The sequence below is a fragment of the Marmota monax genome, unplaced genomic scaffold, assembly GCF_021218885.2.
Source record: "Marmota monax isolate L192 unplaced genomic scaffold, Marmota_monax_Labrador192_F-V1.1 WCK01_AAM20220418_F8-fsc00003, whole genome shotgun sequence".
Taxonomy (NCBI): domain Eukaryota; kingdom Metazoa; phylum Chordata; class Mammalia; order Rodentia; family Sciuridae; genus Marmota; species Marmota monax.
The window spans coordinates 34102967-34126687 of record NW_026694084.1 but is presented as its reverse complement, the minus strand read 5'-3'; the positions used below and the strand labels follow the sequence as shown (position 1 = coordinate 34126687).

Genomic DNA, 23721 nt, shown 5'->3' with positions numbered 1-23721 from the left:
AAATTTGTTTTATACTTGTTTTGTGAAGGTAAATAAGAGGGTCTGTGTTTTCAGATTTTTCAGGTAATTATAGTTCTTTTTTTTTTTTTACATTGCTGATAAACTGCCAATGTTTTGTATTATAGTTTCTTCCAAGATGGCTTGAAAACAGCTGATAAATTGAAACAGTACATTGAAAAACTGGCTGCTGATTTATATAATGTAAGTTCTCCCTGCAAATTTGAAATCTGTTCGAGAATGGTATCAAAAGCAGAAAAGCTTAAGTGATCCTTCTGTTTAGCTCAGAGCAATTACCACTGGTCAGATATTCCTCCTATGCATCTTTGGGGTGCATAGGAGGAGCAGGAAGGGGAGTATATAACCTTTGGGTCTAGATGGTTCTCTGTTCAGGACTACGTAGCTTCAAATTTCAATGCCGGTTAGTCAGGAACAATTTTTGGCCATGGAAGGATATAAATTACGTAACTGAGTAAGCAGAGTCATGGATTTATTTTGCTTTTTTTTTTTTTTTTTTCTTCAAAATATCAGTGTTTCACTTTTTTAAACCAAAAGGAAAACTTTTCTGGGAAAAAAAGCTAAATATAAACATACAAATGGCAAATTCATTGCCTACACAAAGCTCTTTGTAAGCAGTATTAAAAGAATGTATTTTATGAATCTGAGGAAATATCTTCAAATAAGGTTTTGGCATTGTAAATAATGCCTTATATAGGTTGAACATCCCTCATCCAGACATCCAGAATCCAAAATCTGAAACTTTTGGGGCACTGACTGACATGACCCTGTGACAGGTCACAGTCAAAATGTAGGTGTGGTAAAAATACTGTAGAAAATTACCTTCAGCCTATGTTTATAAGGTATATGTGAAATAAAAGTGAATTTCATGTTTAGATTTGTGTCCCATCTTCAAGGTATCTCATTATATTGTGCATATATTCCAAAATTCTAAAAACAAAAAAACACTCTGGTCTTAGATAAGGAATTTTCCACCTATGTTTTTAATATAACTTTGAAAGCACATAGTATTTATTTTGTAATTTTCTTTTAATAGCTTATGTGGTTCAGATTACAGTTAAATTCCAAGTGATTTTTTTAAAAAGCAGGAGTCTCTTGTCCTCTCATTGTGTGGCATGAACCTTCATTGTGCACTGTCCCATGGGATTCCTGGTTGTCCGTGTGCTTCTCTTCCGGCCCATCTAATCCCATCGTGGTATTCCTACCTCCACACTTTGAAAAGCTAGAAGCAATGATCTCAGTATTATATCAGTTTACCTTCCTGCTTCAGGGTTTTGCCTCGCCTGGATGTATTATTTAATAAGACAGCATAGTGCATTGTTCATGAATTCCAGAACTCACTGGTACTGCCTTAGGATGAGAAGACCATGCCTCTCATATCAAAAATAAGACTTTAGGAAGGACTAATAAGAAAATCTACTGTGTCATTGAATTGTTTGATGAGTGCTATATTTGGATAAATCAAACTCTGCTCATAAAAGTATAAATGATAAGTAACAGAAGATGATTTTTTTCTTTCATAGATAAAACAGACCCAGGATGAAGAAAAGAAACAGCTCACTGCACTTCGAGATTTAATAAAATCCTCTCTTCAGCTTGATCAGAAAGAAGTAGGTGGTTTATATGTTCCCAGCAGGGCTAACAGTGTAAGTGAGGCTGCTTATGCTACTGATACCCTTTCTGTTTCCTGCTCTGCAAAACAGGCACATTTATGGCTTCCTTCCAGGGTGGTTGTGGGGACAAAGAGATGTGAGGGACCAGTGTGCACCTACAGTGATGCCCAATGTAGAAACTCTATTTTAATTTTCTTTCCATTATAAAAAAAGATACCCTGATCTATAATTCTGTGACTCTAGAGTTCTAATTCTGCCCTTGAAGGAAAGGCAGTACACCCCATGTTGCTAAACCTTATATCCAGCCAAAGGGGCATGTCTCATTTTGCCAGGGAAATAAGGATATATTGTGAGGCAGAATCCTACAGAAGCTTTGCCCCATAAATAGAAAAATTTGGGTAAAATATTCCTTGGATATTGAAACAAAGTATACAGTGCATGGTAGATGTTAGATGACTACAGTAACCTTAATTATAAAGGACAGTTCAACCATTCAATTAATACCTACTGTGTGCCAAGCACTGTTTGAGGTATTAAGCTGCAGTCCCTTCCATCAAGGAACTCATTATCTAGACTGAGTCAGAAGCATGAACCCATCAGTCATGCCTAAATCAGTATCAGTGCTATTCAGGATTTATTGGGAGGTAGGTTGCAGCCAGAGAGAAACTCAGAGGTAGGAGACTGCAAACAGTTTGAGGCAGGGTAGGTAGAAGAATAAGCAGTGGGTTTCTGAGATAAAAACTCAGTTCTGATTATGAAGGACCTTGAATGTTGGATTTCATAATAAGGGAAAATTGAAAAATAAGTACCATTTGTTACATGGAAGAAAGTCAAATGTGCCTGTTTATGTTATGAGATTATTATGGATTAAATTTAAGTATTCAAATGCAATATTAATAGTCATTTTTTATATTGTCAATTTCTCATGCTATCTCACAACAGTAGCATTCTCACATTTTCTAATTCCTAAAACTTCTGAAAGGAATTTGAGTCCAGAACAAAGATGCAGCAACCATCCTTTAAGTGTGGGAAGCCCTGCACCAGCCACACGGGGCCTATGCAGCAACCCTGGAGGTTTTCCTCACTGAGTGGATGCAACTTGCTGCTGTTCTGCTTTTCCAATGCATTTTTTATCTGCTGTGGGGTTTTCTCAGGTGAAAGTACCTGCTCACCTGTGGAGAAGGCATGGTGGCCAGGAAGATCTGTGTGTTCTGAGGCAATATCTGTACTCAGCAGTCTCAGGCGCTTCCTGCACCTGTCATCTGAGGCCTTCCTGAGCATCAGATTGAAAATCCCCCACCACACACCTTCTTAGAGAAGATGTCTCCTCCCTGAGTGATTTCTCAGTATAAAATCTGTTGAAGGGCTCAAGTGGAAGGAGGCCTTGGGTAGATTGTATCTGAGAGAAAAGTGAGAATTCTTACTGGTATGCACTGAACCACTTGCTATCTTTGTTTTGTCAACAGGATTACCTCTTCCTATATATGGATACTTTGTTGAAGAAAAAAAAAGTCCCTTTTTTGTTTTGCATAGAGACTAATGTATTCTGCTTAAGCTAACTAAAGAAAAAGTTTTCTCTAAACAAAAGGAATATGTACATGATGCAAAGCAGATGTTTTGATTTGTTTTAATTCTACCCCAAATTAATGAATAAGTTTCCATTAGCAGCATATCCAGAGTGTTTTACAAGAAAAATTGATCTTTCACAACATACCTGTCCCTTTCACATGGCTCTTTATTATCTCTTGTTGCAAACGATGTTTAGAAGCTAATGATTTTTAACAACTTAGATTAAATGTGAGAGGAGAGTATCCACCAGAGAGTTCTCATCATTGCACTACTTTCTGAACAGTGTAAAGTAATATAAAAGGTTACCTGAGAAATTAAAAACATCCAACAAATCTTTTAGCCTGTCTCCCCCACCATGTTCTAACATGGCTCCATTGAAGGAAACTTTAAAAATTTTAATTGTGAATAATATTCCCAGATTTTTGGAAGGCTTTTTTTTTCTTATCAAAATCAAATTAAGTCTTTATTGTCTTTTGGCAAGGTGTTCTATGAAATTAATTATCTTAACCTCTTACAATAGAATAGCCTAACCTCCCAAAAGAACTATTTGTTCCCTAATTATCTTTAGGGTTATAAATATTCTATTTTAAGTGGTGATGTCTGTCAGTCATATTCAGAGTGTACTGAATCATTTCAAAAATTCCAGCCTTTTGTTTGAGTCACTGATAGGCGCTGAATCACCATCACAGTGTGATTTGCAAGTTTGGGGGATTCCATGCATTGCTCTTCTCTGTCTGCTTTGCAATATTTGGCACATTACTGGGCACCCCAGAACTGTTTAATAAGCATTTAGTAAGACAAAACAGAAGGGATCTTTGCCCACCCATCCACACACTTAATTGAAAATTGAAGCAGTAGAAGTTTGGTTTTGAATTGAATACCAGAAACATTTATAACCCCCATTAAATCAGTGAGTAAGTATAATTGCTTGTAGTTTAAAGAGATTGAGATTTTAGTCCTTAATAATAGATTTTATGTTAATACAGTTTCAGATAAGAAAGTGATTTGTCTGCAGTACTAATAAGAGGATAGGAAATTGAGCTAAAAATAATAGGGCAGTTTCATTCTATAGTTTACATTTCCTGCCTCACATCATGAAATTTCCCCAAGGATTTAAGTTCATTTTTTATTTTTAATATTACATATATTTGCCCAAATGAGTTTTCCATTTGCACTTCTCTTTTCTGAATACATACTTAATTTCTGTTATGCTATGAATGAATTCGGGATCTATTTCTTCAGTTGTGTTTTTATATGATTGTGTTGATGATTTTCCAATACCTACTTTCTCAGAAGAGCAAATCCTTTTCATTTATTTATAGTACTCTGCTAAGCCACCTGAAAGGTCATCATTTCTCCACGTGCACAAATGATAATTGATAGAACTTTATTAAGCCATGAAACTCATTAATAGTCATTTTGGTATTACTGATGCTTGACTTTTGCCACATATTGCTTCTTTCTGTTCAGTTTAATAAAATCAAAGCCTAGAATAAGGCATTTTGTTCACCCTTAGAAATATGTTTGCCTGATGTACAGCAAACCCATTCAACTCAAGCACTTGTTATTTAGAATTTAAAGTTTATGTGGGCAAATAATAAATTATATGTAAGGAATGTTTTCACACCAAGTTTAAAGATTATAATAATTTTCATACATCATTCATCTGAATCCATGTTTAGAAAAATATATGAGTACTTTTATTTTTAAAACTTAGACTTGTATTTTAAAGGCTATCAAATGAGTCAAGTTTAGAGACGGTTTTAAGAAGATATCCAAGGAGATTTTAGATTTTGTTTTTAATGTTTCTGGGAGACAGGGGAAGGTCCCTGACTTTAAATCAGTAGTTGTAATTCTCATGTGATTTCACTGGAGTAAAGCAGAGAGCTTTGTGGATTTCACTAATCCCTGCCCTTATTTTGTCCCAGGCCTCAGTTCCCTGCTACCTGAGCTGATTTTCAGTCCTAATTTTTCTTTGTCAGGTTATAATGCCTCCCTCAAGAAAATTGTCCCAGGGCTGGGGTTGTGGCTCAGTGGTAGAGCACTCACCTAGCATGTGTGAGGTATTGGGTTTGATCCTCAGCACCACATAAAAATAAATGAATAAAATGAAGGTCCATCAATGCTAAAAAAATATATTTTTGAAAAAGAAGAGAAAATTGCCCCAACTGTTCCTAGGGACTGTAGCTGGAGGCACTGGGAGAGCAGGGGTCGCTCCTCTGCCTGTCTGGCATGTAGTCCAGTCCCTCAGTCCTGTCTCCATCCAGAAAGCATGGGAATGCCTACCAGGGAGGAGTCCGTGAGCTCAGTTACTATGCAGTTCAAGGCTCTGACCCTGTTTAAAGGTAAACATTTAGGAGAGTTTCACAAGAGATTGCCAGATTTCACTCCATGCCCCACCCCTGCCCATGTTAAAATTGTCTAGTTACATGAAAGGAATCTGGATTGTTAGAGAAATTACTCAAGAGTAAGAAAGTGACTTGAATCTGTGACCTCTTTAACATCAGTCAGCTTGCCTGGTATACATAGTTGGCTCTAGCTGCTTGACGAGAGAGCAGGACAGCAATGTGGTCAGAGTGTGAGCGTCCACCTGCATATCAGGCTGCATCCTCTGTCAGCCCTCAAGCCCTGTGTCCAGGCTTTTAGGTTTGAACACAGAATTTATCACAACTGGAATAGCCTCACAAAGGCGCACTGTCATAGAAATTTTCCTCCCACTAATTTGCCTCACTGATCACACCCAGAGGACTGAATGTCTGAAAGAAGCCACCCTGGCCTTGAGGTGTGTTGTGCACATCCATCAAGAGATAACCAGTGCGGCTGGTTGAGCTTCCCGCAGCACCACCACATTTTAGGTGTCTCTTATAAACTGGATGTATGCACTCAGCTCTCTTTATTTGAACTCTTACAATCTATGGCTCTTCTGAAGTTTTCTAAGTAAATAATTTTGAGTTTCACTGAGTTATTGATTCCCTGACTACATGCATTGAAGCTTGTCAACACTGCATCTTGGTAACCTGTACCTCATGTTCTTCCATTCTGCTATATTTCTGCTGTCACTCAACATGGCCCAGCAGAACCCTATAGGTATAAGATATTTACTGTCCCGTCACCCAAGGGTTATCATGATTCCAAAGGTACACGTTCATGTTTTCTGGTATTATTCTTACAGCAATGTTCTCTTTGTGCATTATATGAAATGTTTAAATTGTGAGTGTCAACATTTTCAACAAAATTAACTGTATTTTCCAACATTCTGCCTTTTCTCTCTCTGCTTTTGCCCTTCCTGATCGAAGTCTAGGAGAGTAAGTCCATACTTTCTGTGAGAATGTATTATCCTACTTCTATGTCTAGACACCCATGTTGTCATGCTACAGTCCAATATGGTTCACTTGTTTCTTAGGCTTTCACAACGTAGTGGCCGCTTGGCCACATAGTCCTTAGAAACTGTGGTGAGGCACCAATGGCATGCCCCCATGGGTTGCACGGGTTTGTTTTGTGGTCCACCTGTCTTTCCATTGCTTCCTGTGCTTGCCTCTGCTGTTTGTGTAAACTGGGTTGAGTCGTCTGGTAGCCCACCAGCACCGTGTGTGTGTTTGAACTCACTCCAGAGTAGAGCTGGGCTCTGAACTAGAAACAGGAGACCCAGGCCCAGCCCTTCCTCGGACTGGCTTTGTGACTGGCAAATGTTTTCCTGCCCTTTTCCTCCTCTAAAACCAAGACAAAGACCTCACAACTCTCAAAGCTTCATAATTCTTAGACCAATGGGCAAAGGCTCAATGGCAGGATAGAGTTGAGGATTTGAAAATTGTCTCCAGCTTTAGCTTAATTAGTGGCTTCTATTTTTCTAGGATTCCCAGAGCCGGCAAGGAGGGTACAGCATGCATCAGCTCCAGGGCAATAAGGAATACGGCAGTGAGAAGAAGGGTTACCTGCTGAAGAAGAGCGACGGGTGTGTATGGGCCTGGTGTCCCAGGGTGTGATCGGCATATTTACTGAGGGCTGTTAACTAGCAATTTTTTTCTAGCCTCTCAAATTGGAAAACACACTTAAATGTTTTCTAATGCACTGACTTTCTTCACATAAGTCTGAGATTTAACCTGCTGTCTTTTAAAAAAAAAAAAAAAGCAGTAGTAGTTTTGTGGCCCCTCCAAATAGCATCTGTCACTTGTAACCTGTACTTTTAGGAAGGCAAGAAGTGAGAGGACCTCCTCTCTACTTTTAGTTATTGCATTGTTCTCTGCCTGGGAGGTGAACCTGGCCATTCAAATCCCAACCTCGGGGGTCACCTTGACCTTTTCTGTTACAGCCAATCTGACAAAAGCCCTTCCATTCTAACTCTAAATATAATGCACCTCTAGCCGTCTCTGCTGCCCAGAGATGGTCCACTAACATCTCTCCTGGACTGTTGGTGCCACCTTCTAACTGGACTCTGTCACTGTCTTCTCCCTCTCCAATTCCCCTCTAACAGCTCTCAGAGTGGTCTGGTCTGGTCTTTTTTTGGTTGGTTGATTTTGGTACAGGGAATTTATCCCAGGGCCAGTTTATCACTGAGCTATGTCCCCAGTCCTTCTTATTTTTGAGACAGGGTCTCACTAAGTTGCTGAGGCTGGCCTCAAACGTGTCACCCTCCTGCCTCAGCCTTCCAGGTCACTGATATTAGAGTTGTGCACCACCACACCTGGCCCAGAATGGTCTTTTACACATCCAGCACACCATGTCATTCGTTCGCTTACATTGCTCCAGTGACTTCCCTTTGCATACAGAGTGTCTTGCTTGGTCTTTCTCTTCAACCTCCTTGTTCCACTTTGTCCCTGGTCCTGCCACACTGGCCTTTGTTGCTTGAACAAATGATCCTATTTATCAGTAAGTGCTTAACTAGACTCTTAAATCATTTCCTTTACTAATTGGCATCCATTTTTAAAAGAAAGCTCCTTTTTTTCTGTGGGTATATGCTTGTGGGTATATGTTCTTGGCCTTATCTAAGCTATAGGTGTTTTATTGGTTTTGTTTATTGAAATTGCAGCCATTTCTCTTACAAATTTCTGGTGTTGCTGTCTTTATGCTCATTCTATTCATGCTTTCAACAAGTATCTTTTGAGAATCCTCTGTGTCTAGGACTCAAGGAACCTGAAATATATAGCATTGAGCAAAAGAAAGTCCTTATATTCTAAAGAAAGAAAAAGGCAACAATATACTATTACATTTCTTTCAAAGCAGAAGTATAAAATAATCAAATTTTTAAGCACTGTCACCTGAAATCACCATGATTTTCTGGAAATTAGAATTGCCTATTTCTGTGTGGTTAACATCTGCATGTCCCAGGAAGATTCGTCTTTTCATCAGTATTGTTTAGTCCAGACCCTAAAATGCTCTTTTGTGAGCATCTGCTGAGTGCCTACCCTACTGTCAGAGACCCGCAGTCATCTCTGTGACTGGTCATACAGAGATCATACAGACAGCAATTACAAGAGCCAGATTTGAACCTGCTATCTGACTTCACATCAGGAGTCTCCCCTTCATATTTCAAAGTGGCCATTACTGCTGTCAACCACTCTTGGCACACCCAAAACAAACTAGCATACTCACCCTTCCACGTGCCTTCATACATTTCGTAGGCATACAGCAAGCACTCTAGTGTGTGAGGCAGTCTGCTGGTGCTGGGGGGTAAAAGGTAGGTGAGATATGGCTTTCACTCTCACCCTGCTGCAGTCTGTTGGCAAGAGATAAGGGAAGAGCTATTGCATCTTAGAGTTGGGAGGTTGGAAGTCAAGTGGTCCAAACTCCTAATAATTGTTCCAGCAGCCCCGGTGAATCGTGATAACCCAGAGTTGCTGGTGGTTACTTCTGTGGAAGAAGATACTGCAGTGCCTATACCTGAAGACAAATTCATTTGCTAATAGTAACCACTGATATGTTGTGATTTTCTCCTAAGGGTCATTTGCATTAGTAATTTCTGACCCCAATTTTAAAATGTTTCTTGTTTCTTAAGGATTGTTACACAATTTGAAAACCAATCTAAAATGTCTAATAATTTAAAACTTTATGGTCTAGAGGCATTTATTAAGAGGCATGGGAGCAATTGTTTTACATATATTTTCTCAACATAATCCCAGAAGGAGGGCATTATTATCTTCATGATTCAGGCAAGGAAAATGAGTCCCTAAGAGGTGAAGTAACATGAGTTAGGTGACAGCTTTGCTGGGATTATGCTAGACAATGACATGGGATCCAAAGCCCAAATGATCCAGCATCAACATCGATACACACTGAGTCGTGCAGTGCTACTTTTTAATAGAAAAGAGCTGTAGAAGATTTACAAAGATCAGGAGCTGCTGTTCTCAGTTGTGCAGGGGCATATCTTAATACCCTCCTCCTCCTGGCGATCTGCAATGCCTCATTAGCAGTCTCTCGGCCAGAAAGGTCAGTGCTTTTGTATTACTTTCCTCAGCTTCATTAGCTGTGCAAGAGAATATGGGTGTTTATTTTATGATTCCTTAATACACATAAGAAAAACTGATGTATAAAAGCTTAACTAAATAAAATGAGTAAACTGAGCAGGGAGAGTTTACCCAAGGTTGAGTAGTTTGACGAGTTGGTGGTTTGGTATTTTGAAATGTGTTCCTAGGAAGGATGGTGCTGGCTTTGGCTTAATGTACTGGGACTGCCTCTCCCATCTTCACAAGCTTCTGTGAGAGTAAAACAAGATCAGAACCACTTATAGATAGCTGGAACCATTAACCAAATTCAGGCATTTTCATTTGATAGATATTAGCACTAATATCCTAGTTAGTACTTGCAAAAGAAAGTTTGTGATTTAGCTGTGATTTGAGGATAGTTCTCAATTAGTGATTCTAAACTATCTCCTGAGGAGACTAGCATTTGAGCATTGTGTTCAGTTTACATCTAGTCAAATGGAGTCAAATTCTCATCATGCTCTGAAAAACATGCTCTGGAACAAACTATACTTCTGGTAGTTACATATATAAGATGACAGTGTTATCTGTGTTGGTTTTAAATCCATGTTTTGGCAGTTTCCTTAGAGTATTAATTTATGATGGAAAAGAAAATGCAAGTTACAATTTTAAAGATCTGGGAAAGATAGAATGGTCCTCTCTGGTGTCATTTGTTTCCATGGCAACAGAAGGCCTACACAGCCCTCTCCCAGCCCAGGGAATCCTATTCCCTGCCCATTTCTGCCTCCCCTGGGGAAGTGGTCCCAAGCAGCAAAGTTGCACCTGCTGCGCGTGCACAGCTCTGCCCGACACTCAGCCTCTTAATCGCACCTGGAGCTTCACAGGAAACTCCAAGTTGAAATTAGTTCTCTTTGGAGGTTTCCATCTTCAGCATCATCATTTTTTTTTTTCAAAATGTGTATCACAGCTCCTTCAGATGGTTTGACCAGAGTTGACTCCTGTATGAATCAGGAACAGTTCTCTTTCCAGGGGCTCTGGCATCATTTTAGCACTGGAAGACCCCTAAAGGGGAGGTGTACGAGTCACCAAAACTAGATCATCTTGTGCCTTGGACCCTCAGCTCATTTTCCTACATCTGAGGCAGCCTCACCCCCGTTCTTCTCCTGCATGACAGACTTCATAACTTTTTAAAAATTCATCTAATTGTAGAATTAATCAGCTAATAGAGTCTTTTGGTAAAAGATTGACAGATATGGTTATAAGCATTACTAACATAATGCCTAATATAGGTCTGGGCCCCCTTTCCAGAGAATAGTATTTTTACCTATATTGTAACTATAATTGATTTTTCATCCTCCTGCTATTAAATTTCTGTAATTTCTGTTTCTCATTTTCACCCTCAAAAACAGTGTTGTAATGAGCATCTGTGTTATGCCTACCTGTCTGAATTACCCTCTAGCTGGGGTATAAAAGGCAATCAGAATTTTCTGATTTATGTAACTTAAGGGGGGTCAGGATTTTTTAATTTTGGAGTGGGGTTTTTTGTAACTCTTGTTCATCATACCATATGACTCTATGTCCCAGATGACTCAGACACTATTTACAGTTCTGTTGGGCTTGCTTCCTAGGATCCGGAAAGTGTGGCAAAGGAGGAAGTGCACCGTCAAGAATGGAATTCTGACCATCTCACACGCAACTGTAAGTGTGTCTGTGGTTTTTCTGCCTGTTTGTTACACTTTCAGCCTCCTGAACCAGAAAGCTCCTGAGGTGATGTAACCACAGTAAGGTTTTGCCCACATATCATTTTGTGTGGATTTGGGTCAGATCATTTAGGATATTCTCTTACAAAACATTGGTTTTATCTTGTCCTGTGGTGGTAGCCTATGTCCTTCTGTGTCACCCCCAGAAACCTTTTTTTTTTTTTTTTTTTTACTAAAAGCAGTATAAACATAAAGTATTAAATAAAATAATGAATTTAAAGGCTTTAGAGAGTTTGGACCACAAAAAGTGTTTCCTGAGCTCAATGGTTGTTATCACCTCAGTGAGCTGAGCTGGGGGCTGTTGCTTCCAGAACCTGGGAGACAGGCTACCCAAGCTTGAGCTCTGTCTCTGATGCTGAATCCAGGCGAGGATTCCCCACCTAGATAAAAGGGAGCCCTTGACAGTGCCTGATTGATGGGCATTTGTAAAGGTGAAATGAGTTCATTGATTATGAGTAATTATAGCAGACGAGGGGCAGGACTGTGCTCAGTGCATGTTCCCTATCTGAACTGTTTGTCGTCTTCCCTAATGTGTTACTACCTCCATTTTAAATTGTGCTTTATTGGAATTCTTTTGTACCCTTACTCCCTTTACTCCCTTACACGTTACAAAGCCAGTTCGGAGTAAGTATTTTCTCATAGAAATTTAATTTCTGCCCGTTAGGCTTAACTGCAGTTCTGTCACCTCCCAGGGCATTTCACTAAGGCAGGGATTCGATGTGTCTCTGCTTGTCCTTGGGCTCTTCAAATCAGTGGACATCTCCCCAGGACTACTGCTTTTGGACCTATGCAGAGCTCTGGAGATAACAGTCAGCTGCTGGGGCGTTGAAGCATGCACTGAAAGTGCTCCGGAAGCACAGGGGAGCCTGGCAAAGGACCGCTCCTGTCCCTGAGTGGATCGGAACTCACTCCTGCCCATGGCTGGCCTTTACAGCTCTGAGGCTGTTCTAGACTCTCTCTGAGCCCACCTCTTTGTCCCCATTGTCACTGGGAAAAGAGAATTTTTTCGTCAGTGGATTAGAAAGCAACACTGTGACTTCAAAGAGGGCAAACTGCAGCTGGTTAGACCCAGGCTCCACCCTTTGACAAGCTGTAGAGCCTTGGGTAAGCTCTTCAAGCTTTTGGAGGCTTTGGTTTTCTCAAATATAAAGAGGACACACTTTGTTCATTGAAATGTTTTTGTTTGTAGCTGTCTAAGCCAGGCACTGGGCTAGATCCTGTAAGCAGTGATGAATCCGTAGCCCTGCCCTCCCGGAGCTTGGAGTAAACAAAGGGTGGGGACTGTAGGGGCAGAATGCAGGAGGCCATGATAAATGATGGCACAGCGGCTGCGATAGTGTGAGCAGAGAGGCTTTCTGGGCATTTAATGCTAAAGCTGGAGAGCAGCCAGCCCTGCCGAGGGGGGAGAGGAGCCTCTGCTCCTGAGCTGAACAGCATGTTCAAGGAAGGAACTCAAGGGAAAGTAGGACTCTGAAAGCTGTTACCGTCTATCTGCTGGATAACAGAAAAGGAGAAGTCGAGGATAAACTTGAACTAATATTATTTCTTGAACCAGTATTATTTTAATCTCTATTTGAACTGCCTGCTCCCCTATTTCAATAATAATTTTCTATTCTGTGTCTCTTCCGCCTGCTTGAGGTAGTGCCAGTTTTCATATCACAGTATCAACCACCTCACCCTCCTGCCCTTGGGACCTGGGAACTCTCCCTTCTTTCTTTTAGACAAAATACCAGAATCAACTTTCATGAATGAAGTTCAAATGCAGCTGAGCTGAGCTATAGCTCAGTTGTAGAGCACTTGCCTAGTAAGTGCTAAATCAAGGGTTCCATCCTCCATGGCATGGCGGGGTGGGGTGGGGTGGGGTGGGGGTAGCTGCAGGTGCAAAGGCACAGGTACTGAATGTTCTCCACAGCTGTGTTCACCAGCAGGTGGGAAAGGCTGTGTCAGTACCAGTAGAGGTATTTGGACATATGAAAAAACAAGTGTTTCCAAACTCAGGGTCACTGTGGGATATCCCTATAGGCTTCTATTGCAAATGAAGACATTAACATTTACAAGAGGGCTTCACAAATTCAAGTTCTATAAAATGTAAGTTTAAAAATGTATCTGCTTACACCTTATAGGTTATCTGTCCTTCTAAATAATACACCCAGTAGAGGTTTTCACTATTATGCATTCTGATGAAGGGTCTTCTCCTTTTCACTGTTTGAATCCCAAGATTACATATTAGCAGCATCAACATAGTTTATTTCAGAGGAAAACCCATATCACTTGCATCTCAATGAACTGTTACAACTGTTGGAAGAGGCTGCCCCTGGCTAAGTGAGCCTAGTGAGTCTCTGCCCTGACAGCATATTAGACTGATCTGGAAATGGAGCCATCTTCCAAGACTCTGACTAAAAAGAAAAATATTTAAAAGGACTGGAGATATAACTTAATGGCACAGCACCCCTAGGTTCAGTCCCCTATCCGCTGTGCTGCTCTGTGGCTTCCTGTCTGTCCATGAGATCCCCCTCTCACACACTGCCACCACAATGGAATCTACCAGGAGGCAGTGTAGCCAGCCGGGGGGGATTCACCAGAGCTGGCACCATGCAGTTTGAACTTTTGGCCTCCAAAACTGTCAGCTGAATAAACCTTTTTTCTTCATAAGACACCTAGCTTCCAATATTTCAGTGTAGTAATAAAACAGTCTGAGACACTCCCTGCATGCCAGCCCTTTACATATGCTTTCCATTTGCCTTTCATTACACCTTCACAAGGAGGTAGGTCATCTCCATTTTAACAGGAAGAAGTCTGAAAGTCACGTAACCAATAAGTGCTGGAGCCAGATTTGAATTCCAGACCCTGGGCCACCTCTCACAAGGAAGCAGAGCATTGGACCCTTGTCCTGCATCCCTGAGTTCATTGCCACAGCAAAAACAGCTTTATTTTCTCTCTCCATGCTAAAGAGCTCAGAGGGGCTAAGGTGCTTGCTCCTGGCTCCATTTGTAGACGCCAGGTCTGATTGCCTCCATGTGAGGTTTCTTCCCTCCATTCTCCTTGGTACCTCATTATATGAATAAATTGCTTTTTTAAATTAATAGAACATTGCTTCAGACATACCAAACTTTCAGAAGCTCAGTTCCCAAAGTGTGACTCCATTAAAGCTAGGTATTGTGTAGCAGTCTCTCATGTGGGCATCAGAGAAGATCAAGCATTGCAGCCTTGATTTCTTCTTTTGGCAAATCCTCTGGAATAACAAGGGTGTCAGAGAGTTAATGCCTCCTAGGATTTAAGGACCTGCCAGATAAGTCTCTCCTGCTTTCATGTTGAACAGAGATTAGAGGAAACTCCTGCAAGAAACTTGTTTCATAAATGAAGAAGGAAGGATGAAATTGAAGAATTAAATTTAAAAAGAGCCTTCAGATCAAAACCTCAGGCCTCGCAGCTTGTGAGGGTTGTGGTCTCAAAGCCCTGCCTTGCAGGTCCCACACACAGCGTGTCATTCTTGGTGCTTCCTGTGCAGCTCTGTAATTCTAGTAGAAAAGCCAGTAGAGAAGAACCTCATTAATGTAGAGCCCACAAATTAAGAAAACATATCCACTTGGTTACAGAAGATGCCGTTGGTCGTTCAGGGATAAGAAGAAAGAAAATCCTGATTTTACAATTTCGAAAGTAGAAAACAAAAGCCTTGCCGTCTGAAATCAGCCTGCTTTCGTGCTGCCCTGCACCCACCCTCCCTGGTACAGAAAAGTAAAGTTATTTAAAAACGCTCGGCCTTCATCAAATGCTCTGCTGGAGCTAGCTGTGACCTTAAGATGAAGTTAGTTAACCTCTCTGTGCCTTGGCTCCTCATCTGTTAAATGTGGGGCACTATGGTGGTGCTTACTGATGGGGCCATTGTGCTAATTAAACAAACTCGTGGAACCCTTGGCACGGTAAATGCCACACACCTGTCAAGAGACACTGCCCTTGCTCTGAAGGACAGACCTCGTGTGAGGATGAGATGGGTCTGGTAGACATTCTCAGCCACTCACTGCCTGCTCTGTGGACAGTGTATCTGGGATCTGGAATATCTCCCCAAGCTTGTGTACTGAAAGCCGGGTTCTCACATGCAGCAAGGTTCAGAGATGGGGCTTTTAGGCAGTGATTGGAGGGCTCTGCCCTCATTAGTGGACTAACCTGTGTGGCTGGATGGACTCCTTGCAGGCAAAACCTGATTGAAGGAGCTAAGCCATTGGGGGTGTGACGCAGGACTCATGCTCTCCCCAGCCCCTTACTCTCTCTGCTTCCTGGCTGCCAGATTGAGCAGCTCTTCTCTGGCAAGCCCTTTCACCATGATGTTTCCCTTGGAGCCAGCCGAGTATGGACCAAGTACTCTGAAACTGTGAGCCAGAAAAATCTTTCATGTTCTTATTGTCAGGCATTTGGGTCACAGAAACATTAATCTAACACAGTTGACAAAGTGTAATGAGAATATGTTCCTTAAAAAAACATACCAGGGCTCAGATGTTTTATCATTGCATTTTTTATAAATATGGGAGGTCAGGAGGTTTTTGGTGTCTAACTCCTATTAGAGAACAAGGCAGGGATCAAAGAGGCTACTACAGTTAGGAAATGTGAATTTCAAAATTCTTCTTTTACTGACCCAAACTCTATACTGGCAAATAAGCCCTCAATAAATGTTTGTGGAAATGCTTTAAAGGATGAAGAGCACAGTTGTCAGATGCAGTAATAGCATCAGCCCCACAAGAGCTTCTTACCCAGAGCCCTGATCAACTTTTTCCCCCTATTTATATTAAAGCACTGTTTAATGCTGATCCTGAGAGGATCTACATTCTCCCAAAGGTAGAGTAACCCAGCTACACCACTCCTAAAGAATTAAAGCCAGGATATTATAGTGATATGCACATGCCATGTTTATAGCAGCACCATTCACAATAGCCAGACTCTAGAACCAGCCGAGGCGTCCATCAATAGATGAATGGATAAAGAAAATGTGGTGCCTGTACCCAATGGAGTTTTATTCAGCCATTAAGAAGAATGAAATAATGTCATTTGTGGGAAAATGGATGGAATTGAGAGCATTATGTTACATGAAATAAGCCAAACTTAGCAGGTCAAGGGTCACGTGGTTTCTCTAAAATGTGGAAGCTAGAGAGAAAAAAGAAAAAGATGGAGAGTGATCTCATAAAAAGCAAAGGAAGATCAATAGGCTAGAGGAAGGGGACCAGAGAGTGGGATAAGGTGAGGGAGAAAAGAAGTGCTAGGGAGTGATATTGGCCAAATTGTGTTGTTATATTGTGTGCATGTACAAATACGTAACAAATCCCATCGTATGTACCACTATAACGCACCAACAGAAAAGGGGCGGGGGGGGGATAAAAATGTAACAGTTCCTTACTGCAATAATAGAGAGTTTCTTGAAAACTGGAAATTAGTCCCATGGTTAAAGTGATTGGAAAGTTAGGAGGTTAGGGCCTTCATTATCTTCCATAGTCTAGAGAAGTACTTTGGTTAGATCATCACCTGCTTCTCTCCTTAGCTGCAGGAAGGATCACTAAAGGGATAGGGAACTTTGGTTTGGCCACAAGAGTAGTAATTTTGGAATGTGGAGCTTGTCAGGAACAGAGTTTCTGGCATGCCTGTTATGTGATCCAGAGGGAAATGAAGGAACTGGCCAGTCAAGAGCAGGAAGAACCAGGAAAGGAGGAACAAAATATTTTCTACTTGGCAAATTTTCCACGTCTTACCTGGACAGAGAAACAGTGTGATGAGTGTCTAGAGACTTGTTCCACTCCCAGCTTTGCCTCTTTTGTACATGTATCAGTTTACCCCACCTTCCTGACCCTTGATTGCTTTTTAGTCCACTCATGTATGTGAAAAGAATACATCTGTGTGTGTTAAGAAAACAAGCATTTATAAAACAGTAAGTACAGGTTTAATCAATGGATACAAAAAGGGGGGGCACCTGGCATGCACCTTGTTAACATCAGGGTAATAACTGTGAGGATCATTGGGTATAAAAGTCGGGTTAACAAGTGATGTTGAGTTTCCTCTTTCCTCCATCTGTCTCTTCATTTTTCTCCAGTGTCTATGCATTATTTTATTGAAAACTAAAATCGGTCAAAGGACAGGCTCAGAAGAGAGCCTGGAACAGGACCATAAAATCTTCAGCTGACAGGTGTGACACTTGTGTTTAGAGAAGAAGTTCTCAAAGCCTTGGAAAGAGGTGTTACCCACGAGCACCTGCCCTTCCCCTGCTTGTCGTCAAGGCCTGCTCTGGGTAATTCGCACACCCTAGCGCGGTTACTCGAGTCACTCATTTGAAATCCTGTTTAGCCATCCCCAGCCTCTGGCACCACTGCTCTAACTTTGATTCAGACTCTTCTTTGCCACTCCTCTGTCCTCCTCTCTGAATTGCTGTTGACCTCCTCCACAGCCACGTCCTGCAAGGCAGGTCTGATTGGTCACTGCTTGCTCAGCTTCCTTCTGCAGGTTGCCACAGCTCTAGGAATGGAATCCCTCAGCACCCTGTGCAGTGCCTCACCTGCTTCTCTGCTCAGCATCACCTGGGGCCTCTTGTCCCTCCTTGCGCTCCTGGCCTTTCTACCTGCACCTCCACACTCTTTCCACTCATCTGGCTTGGTCCTACTCCCTCCTCCCCGAGGTCCTCACTGGAAGGTCCAGGATGCCTCCAGTGTACACCCAAGAGCTGGGGCTCCAGGACTCCCTGGGCATCAGGCATGTTCTGGAACACATTCAGGTCTGTTTCTCAGAGCCGCTTGAGGGTATGGACCTCATGTTTTTCAGATGTGCTAAGAATGTGGTAGAAACTTAACATCTGTCATATGAATGAGTAGTTATTTTATGTTCTAAAATTTATCAGTTATGAAAGTAAATACTTGAGTGAGAATCAAATAACCTGAGAAGATATTAAGATAGAAGTTAATCTTGGAACTTCTGCTCTGTTGACTTGTAAGTTTTACTCTTCTCAGGAGCTCTAGTGCGGGGACATCCCGGCATTTCTATGTCTGGGAAGGCCATACTGCTGTATCTCCAGGTGTGCTCCACGGAGGAAGCAGAAGAGGAGCAGGGCCTCTAAGCCACTCAAACCACTTCCTTTCTGAGAGATCTTAGGAATGTCACTTCTGTGTGCCTCAATTTCTTCATCTAGTAAAAAATACCTATAAGACTTCCCTCCCAGGGAAAATGTACTAAGGCACCTGAATGTAGTCTTTTCGTTTGAGAACTTTGAACACCCCTGTATGCCCGGCACATTTTAGTAGGGGGTGGGGGGAGTGTACCCTTGATGGGAAGAAAGACAAGAAGCAAAAAGGGGAGATAAGAGCCAGGAAGAAATACGGTAGGGTAAGAAGGACCGCCATGGGAAGAGGGGCCCAGGAACAGTCCCCTGTGGACATGCTGATTGGTGAGCCCTGAAGGGAGGGAGGCGGGAGTTGAGGACATGTGGGCTGGCTTGGACAGCAGGAAGGGCCAGGCCCTCCACCATGGTAGGAGCTGAAGTCAGTCGAAGGGGCCTCTTGTGGCACCTGGAAGTCAGGGTACAGATTGGTTTTTATTCAGAGTGGGACAAGAATGCTCAACAGCAAGGGACTCCATGCACTGAACTGTCCGTGAGTTTTTCTTTTTCTTTTTTTTTTTTTTCTGCCTTTACTTAAACAATATGAAAGTATTTCCTAAACCATCCCACCCTGATGTAGCCCAGAGCAAGTCATTTAGTTTTACTTTGATTTTACTCTATGCTGAAACCCCAGAGAAGATTACATCTTCTTTAATCAGTATACCTATAATTTAGTACTAAATGTCAAGAAAGTTCTTTGAATTTTGGGAAGTTGGACAAACATCTGGAATGACTATTTTTACCACAGTGGTCTCCAAGCCTGACGCCTTGTCCCTGGGCTTTGGTTGATCCACCACTTCCCTTGCTGGCGTTGGCGGGCTCAGCACTACTGGGTCAGCTGCTGAAAGGGCTTCTGAGGGAAGCGAGATAATCCATTGCCACTGAAGTTGTAGCTCAATCATGAATGACTCCAACTGGAACAGACCCTTATCATCCAAAGCTTTCCAGAAAACTAGTGCCGAGGAGTGAGAGGTGGGTGGTACTCTTTAACCTGCTTGAATGCAATTAATATTGAGCTGAAGGGTTTTTCCTTTAAAAAAGATATTGTATCTGTTATTTGGTATATGGGGGGAAAAACATACACACACCAGAGAACTCTAGATTTGGGAAGAATAAGAAATCAGTGTGTTAACCCTCTGCCACATTCAGATGTGAAGAGGGTCAAAATTCTTAAAATTTTCCAAGACAAATTTCTCTACTTAAGAATCCTTAAACCTCTTGTTGTACTTTGTCACTTAAAGCTTGGGAAATTCTTCCGCATGCCTGGCTCAAATTTTCTACAATTTTTTAAGTACATTTATTTTCATTTCTGCAAATGGAAAACAGCTGCCCAGCCTTCCAGTAACAACCTTTGTGAACTTGAAGGTGGTTATTAAGTCACCCCCAGCCACCTTCCTTTGGACTAAGCAGTGCCTTCAACCCATCTTCAGAGTTTCCACTTCCTATCCCTTTAATCATCTCTCCATCTCCCTAAGCTTTTCTACATCCTTCTTTAAATGTGGGTTTCAAAGTGGAACAAGATTTGCACCATTAACTGGGTCACTTCCTTTTCAGATCATTGTACATCGCTGTCATTCATATGGGAAACCTGGCAATTTTATCAACATCCAGAGATGAGATGTAGGACTAGCAGTTTCTTTTACCATGGGCTGGGCTTGGTGTGTGGCTACAGATGCCAGCTTTGGAGTTTGAGACCCAGTTCTCTTCTAAGACAGGGTTCAGGCCCGTGTCCCCTCCCCTCCTGCCTGAGTTCAGCAGCCAGTTCTGGAGCACAGGAACCATTTCCCAAGCACTGTGCCCTCCTAGGGAGGAATCACCCATACTGCACTCCTAGTTGCATTTCTAAATCAAGGGTAAATGCAGTGATCATGAAATTCCTTGGGATCTCACCTCCTCTTCTGAGATGGTTTGCTTTGGAACCAATAGGGGATAAGGGACATGGTTTTCTGTGTCTAGTGTCATTGAAATCACAGAGGGGGAGGATCTTGAATTTGGTCCGAGAGTACAGGAAGGTCAACACAATCGTTGAGGGCCTGTTGTTTAGGAGAGATGCGGAATATCGCTAATTGTCTTGACTTTGTTCCATCTCTGTTGTTTGGGGCTTTTTGGACCTCTCTGTCCCTCTTCCCCTCTGTCTGCCTAAATACTTGGCATTCCTTGGGTGGAAACTTGGGGATTTTTGACTCTCAGCCAGGGCAGGCAGCAGGTCAGAGCAGACAGCTCCATTGCTTGCTCCCACAAGCTTCTGTATCCAAACATAGCCCAACTCAGGCACTCAGGTGACTTATTCTTCAGCCCCTGCAGGAAGCAGGGTCCTTATGTCAGCATTGGCCAGCAGGTGACCATGCACAAGTGTAGGCAGGAGAGCTGGAATGTCTGTGTGGTGAGACTCCTAGGTAGCATGTTGGCTAATGTCAGGTCTGTTTTATGTGTGTGGCCGAGAGGCGTGCTCATGAGTGAAGAGAAATCCTCAGAGTTCTCTCTGCAGATATGGGACTGATAAAGCAGTGACTCCCAGCTGGGACTCACCCCCATACGTTTGAGAGAAGTAATGTAATGTGGATTCCTGGGACATCAGGTTCGGGATGTTTGATTACTGGGGTCATTCTGAGTCAGTAAATGTACTGCGGCTCCCCTACATGTCACTGTAAGGTACCATCTTGATACTGCCAGCTGTGTGTTTTGAATATGTATAGGTTCTAGAAGGTGCATTTCTAGGGACTCTGCCCAGTCTTCACTGGAAGTGAAGTGAATCAATCATTCCTATTCCCGTAAGATGAATCACCAGGATCCCTGTGTGCAGTTAACAGACATTTATTTGGGCACCTAAATATTTTCCTTCTCGATGAGATTCAGAGCTCTAATGCAGTAAATCAAGACTTTACCTACCTGCTTATATTTGAGGACAGAAACTTGCAGATCGGGTGTTGCCTTGCAGTACACTCAGCAGTGCCCAGGTGTCTATTCTTCCTTGCTAAAAATGTGTTCTTGCATCACTCAACAGGCCCTGTGAACTGCATGCTGTGCTGCGGGCACGGTCCGCAGGCGAGAGGGCAGTGCTACACATAACATCTCTGCTTTCTTTTCTCCAGTCCAATAGACAGCCAGCCAAGTTGAACCTTCTTACCTGCCAGGTGAAACCGAACGCCGAGGACAAGAAGTCTTTTGACCTGATTTCACGTGAGTCCTTTAGAACACTTTTGGTAGGTTGTTGTGGGTTCTGACACCTGCAGATGTCCATCATCTGGATCCTGAAGCAGCTTTTCCAAGCAGGAATCCAAGGTCACCATGGTGGAGCTTCTTGTCATTCCTGCACCTTTAGATGGAGTCTTGCTCTGTTGCCCAAGCTGGCCTTGAATTCCTAGGCTCCAGCAGTCCTCCTGCCTCAGCCCCCAAGTAGCTGGCCTACAGACATGTGCCACTGTGCCTGGCTTTCTCAGGTCACTTAATTTGCACCGAGCCCTCTTACAGTTGGGAAGGCATAGCAGTGTCAGATGTGGCCGTGTTTAGGAATATGAAGAGTATGCATTTGTATGTTGTCCTGGTGCAGTTAGTCCACAGCTGGATCTCCTCAGAGAGTTGTTTCCAAGTATGTTCCCATTTCTCTGGATTTCAAAGATTCTTTGGTGTGAGGTCCTGACATAGGGGTTTTAAAGCCCTTCTGTGATTTTTAAAGTGCACCTGGGGGTCAATGTAGACTTGGGAAGGCATGTGTAGCACTATACCATACAGCTAATTTGCCTGGAGTTATATCCCTGCAAAATCAGACTCTTCGAGGAAAAGTCGTCTTGCTTCCAAGCAGGATGGCCTTCAAACTTCATGAATTACTGTCACTGTATCCCCTCACTTCCTTATGCCATATGGTTCAGAGTTTACTTTTCCCTTGAGGTGACGGCATAATAACCTCCCCCACACACACCCTGTAGCCTGTGCTGTCACGGTGACTAGCAGCTGGGGAGTGCTGTTCTGCTAAGTTAGCTCCTGTGGGAGCACCTGCTGGCCACATTGCAGCTGAGGGGACACCTCCTTCTGCAGGGGGAGAGGCCAGCAAGGCCAATGAAGTGACTCACCACTGTCCCGAAATCCTACAGTGCCAGCCTTAGGTTTTGTCCCTCCTCTGTCAGAGCCCAGCAGAGCAGGCCAGGAGCTGAAGTGCATGATTGTGTGGAAGCACAAACTACCTTCCTGCCCTGCAGTTCCATGAATGCAGACTCAAAAACAGTCCGATCTAGGAGTTTGTCTGTCATGAGGCTCTTCAGGTGTAGTGTGAGCTGGGTTCTACAGCATCATGTAAAGTTTAGATTCCCATGATTTTCATGACTTGGAGATTTCTTGGGTTATTAATGAGAAGGAAATAGGAAAAGTTGAAATTATATGGTTTCAAAAAGCCAAGAACCCCTAGATAGGAGAACCCATAGATTATTAATAATAGTTGTCAGTTATTGAGCATCTAAATGTGCCAGATACTTTTAATACATTATGGCTAACTCTCACAGAAGCCCTATCAGTTTTCCATTTTACAGAAGAGAAAAAAACTAAGCTTAGGAGAGGTTCAGTGATTTGGATGAGGTCACACAGCAATAAGGTGGGGATTTGGCCAGGGCCGTGAAGTGCTCCTACCCATGTGTGTACTTGAACATACACATTGTCTTTTTCGTGAAGGACGAGGGCACCCAGCCCAGAGCAGTCATGTAAGAAAGTGCTCAGTAAATATTATTTCACCCTGAATGTCTTGAAGCATCTTGCAAATCTTAGGTTTTAAGAAAGCACTTCTCTCATGGACATCTGTCCCAAATAGCCAATTTACACCTCATCCTCCCTTTCCTGAGTGGCAAAGTTGAACCTTTCTTCCTGGAGAAGAAAGCAGGGGGCAGCCCAACACCTGGGGCAAAGTGGGCAGCAGCCGCCCTGCAGGGGGCTTTTAAGCCATGGAGAAGTGGCTGGTGAATCCTTGCTGAAAAGGAGATGCCACACTCTGCATTTTGTCCCCAAAGCCCACCTGGCCAGATGGGACCTCTTCCCTTCTCACTTTTGTTTCAGAAGAGGTGCCTAATGTTTGCATGGTATTTGTGTTATTATATTCCTCTGGTACTTGAGAACAATAATATTGACAGAGCAAACTGTGCATCTGGCAAAGCATGATGTAAAAAATAATCTTAGATTCCGACTCTTGCTGGATGGGTTTTTTTTTTTTTCCCTAGAACTTTAAAGAGCTGCGTTAT

At 42.5% G+C, this 23721-nt stretch overlaps 1 protein-coding gene across 5 annotated transcripts in view; it reads left to right on the top strand.

The window, feature by feature from the left end:
* Asap1 (ArfGAP with SH3 domain, ankyrin repeat and PH domain 1) overlaps positions 1-23721 on the top strand; it is a 324201-nt gene that overhangs the window by 248737 nt on the left and 51743 nt on the right. For 3 of the 5 annotated variants that reach the window (XM_046464613.2, XM_046464611.2, XM_058585738.1), the window contains 5 exons: positions 126-201; positions 1539-1661; positions 7049-7149; positions 11242-11311; positions 21592-21679. In XM_046464613.2, the coding sequence (XP_046320569.1) occupies positions 126-201; positions 1539-1661; positions 7049-7149; positions 11242-11311; positions 21592-21679 (458 nt within the window). The remainder of the gene's footprint in view (positions 1-125; positions 202-1538; positions 1662-7048; positions 7150-11241; positions 11312-21591; positions 21680-23721) is intronic. The other 2 variants (XM_046464612.2, XM_046464614.2) reach the window with 1 other exon arrangement.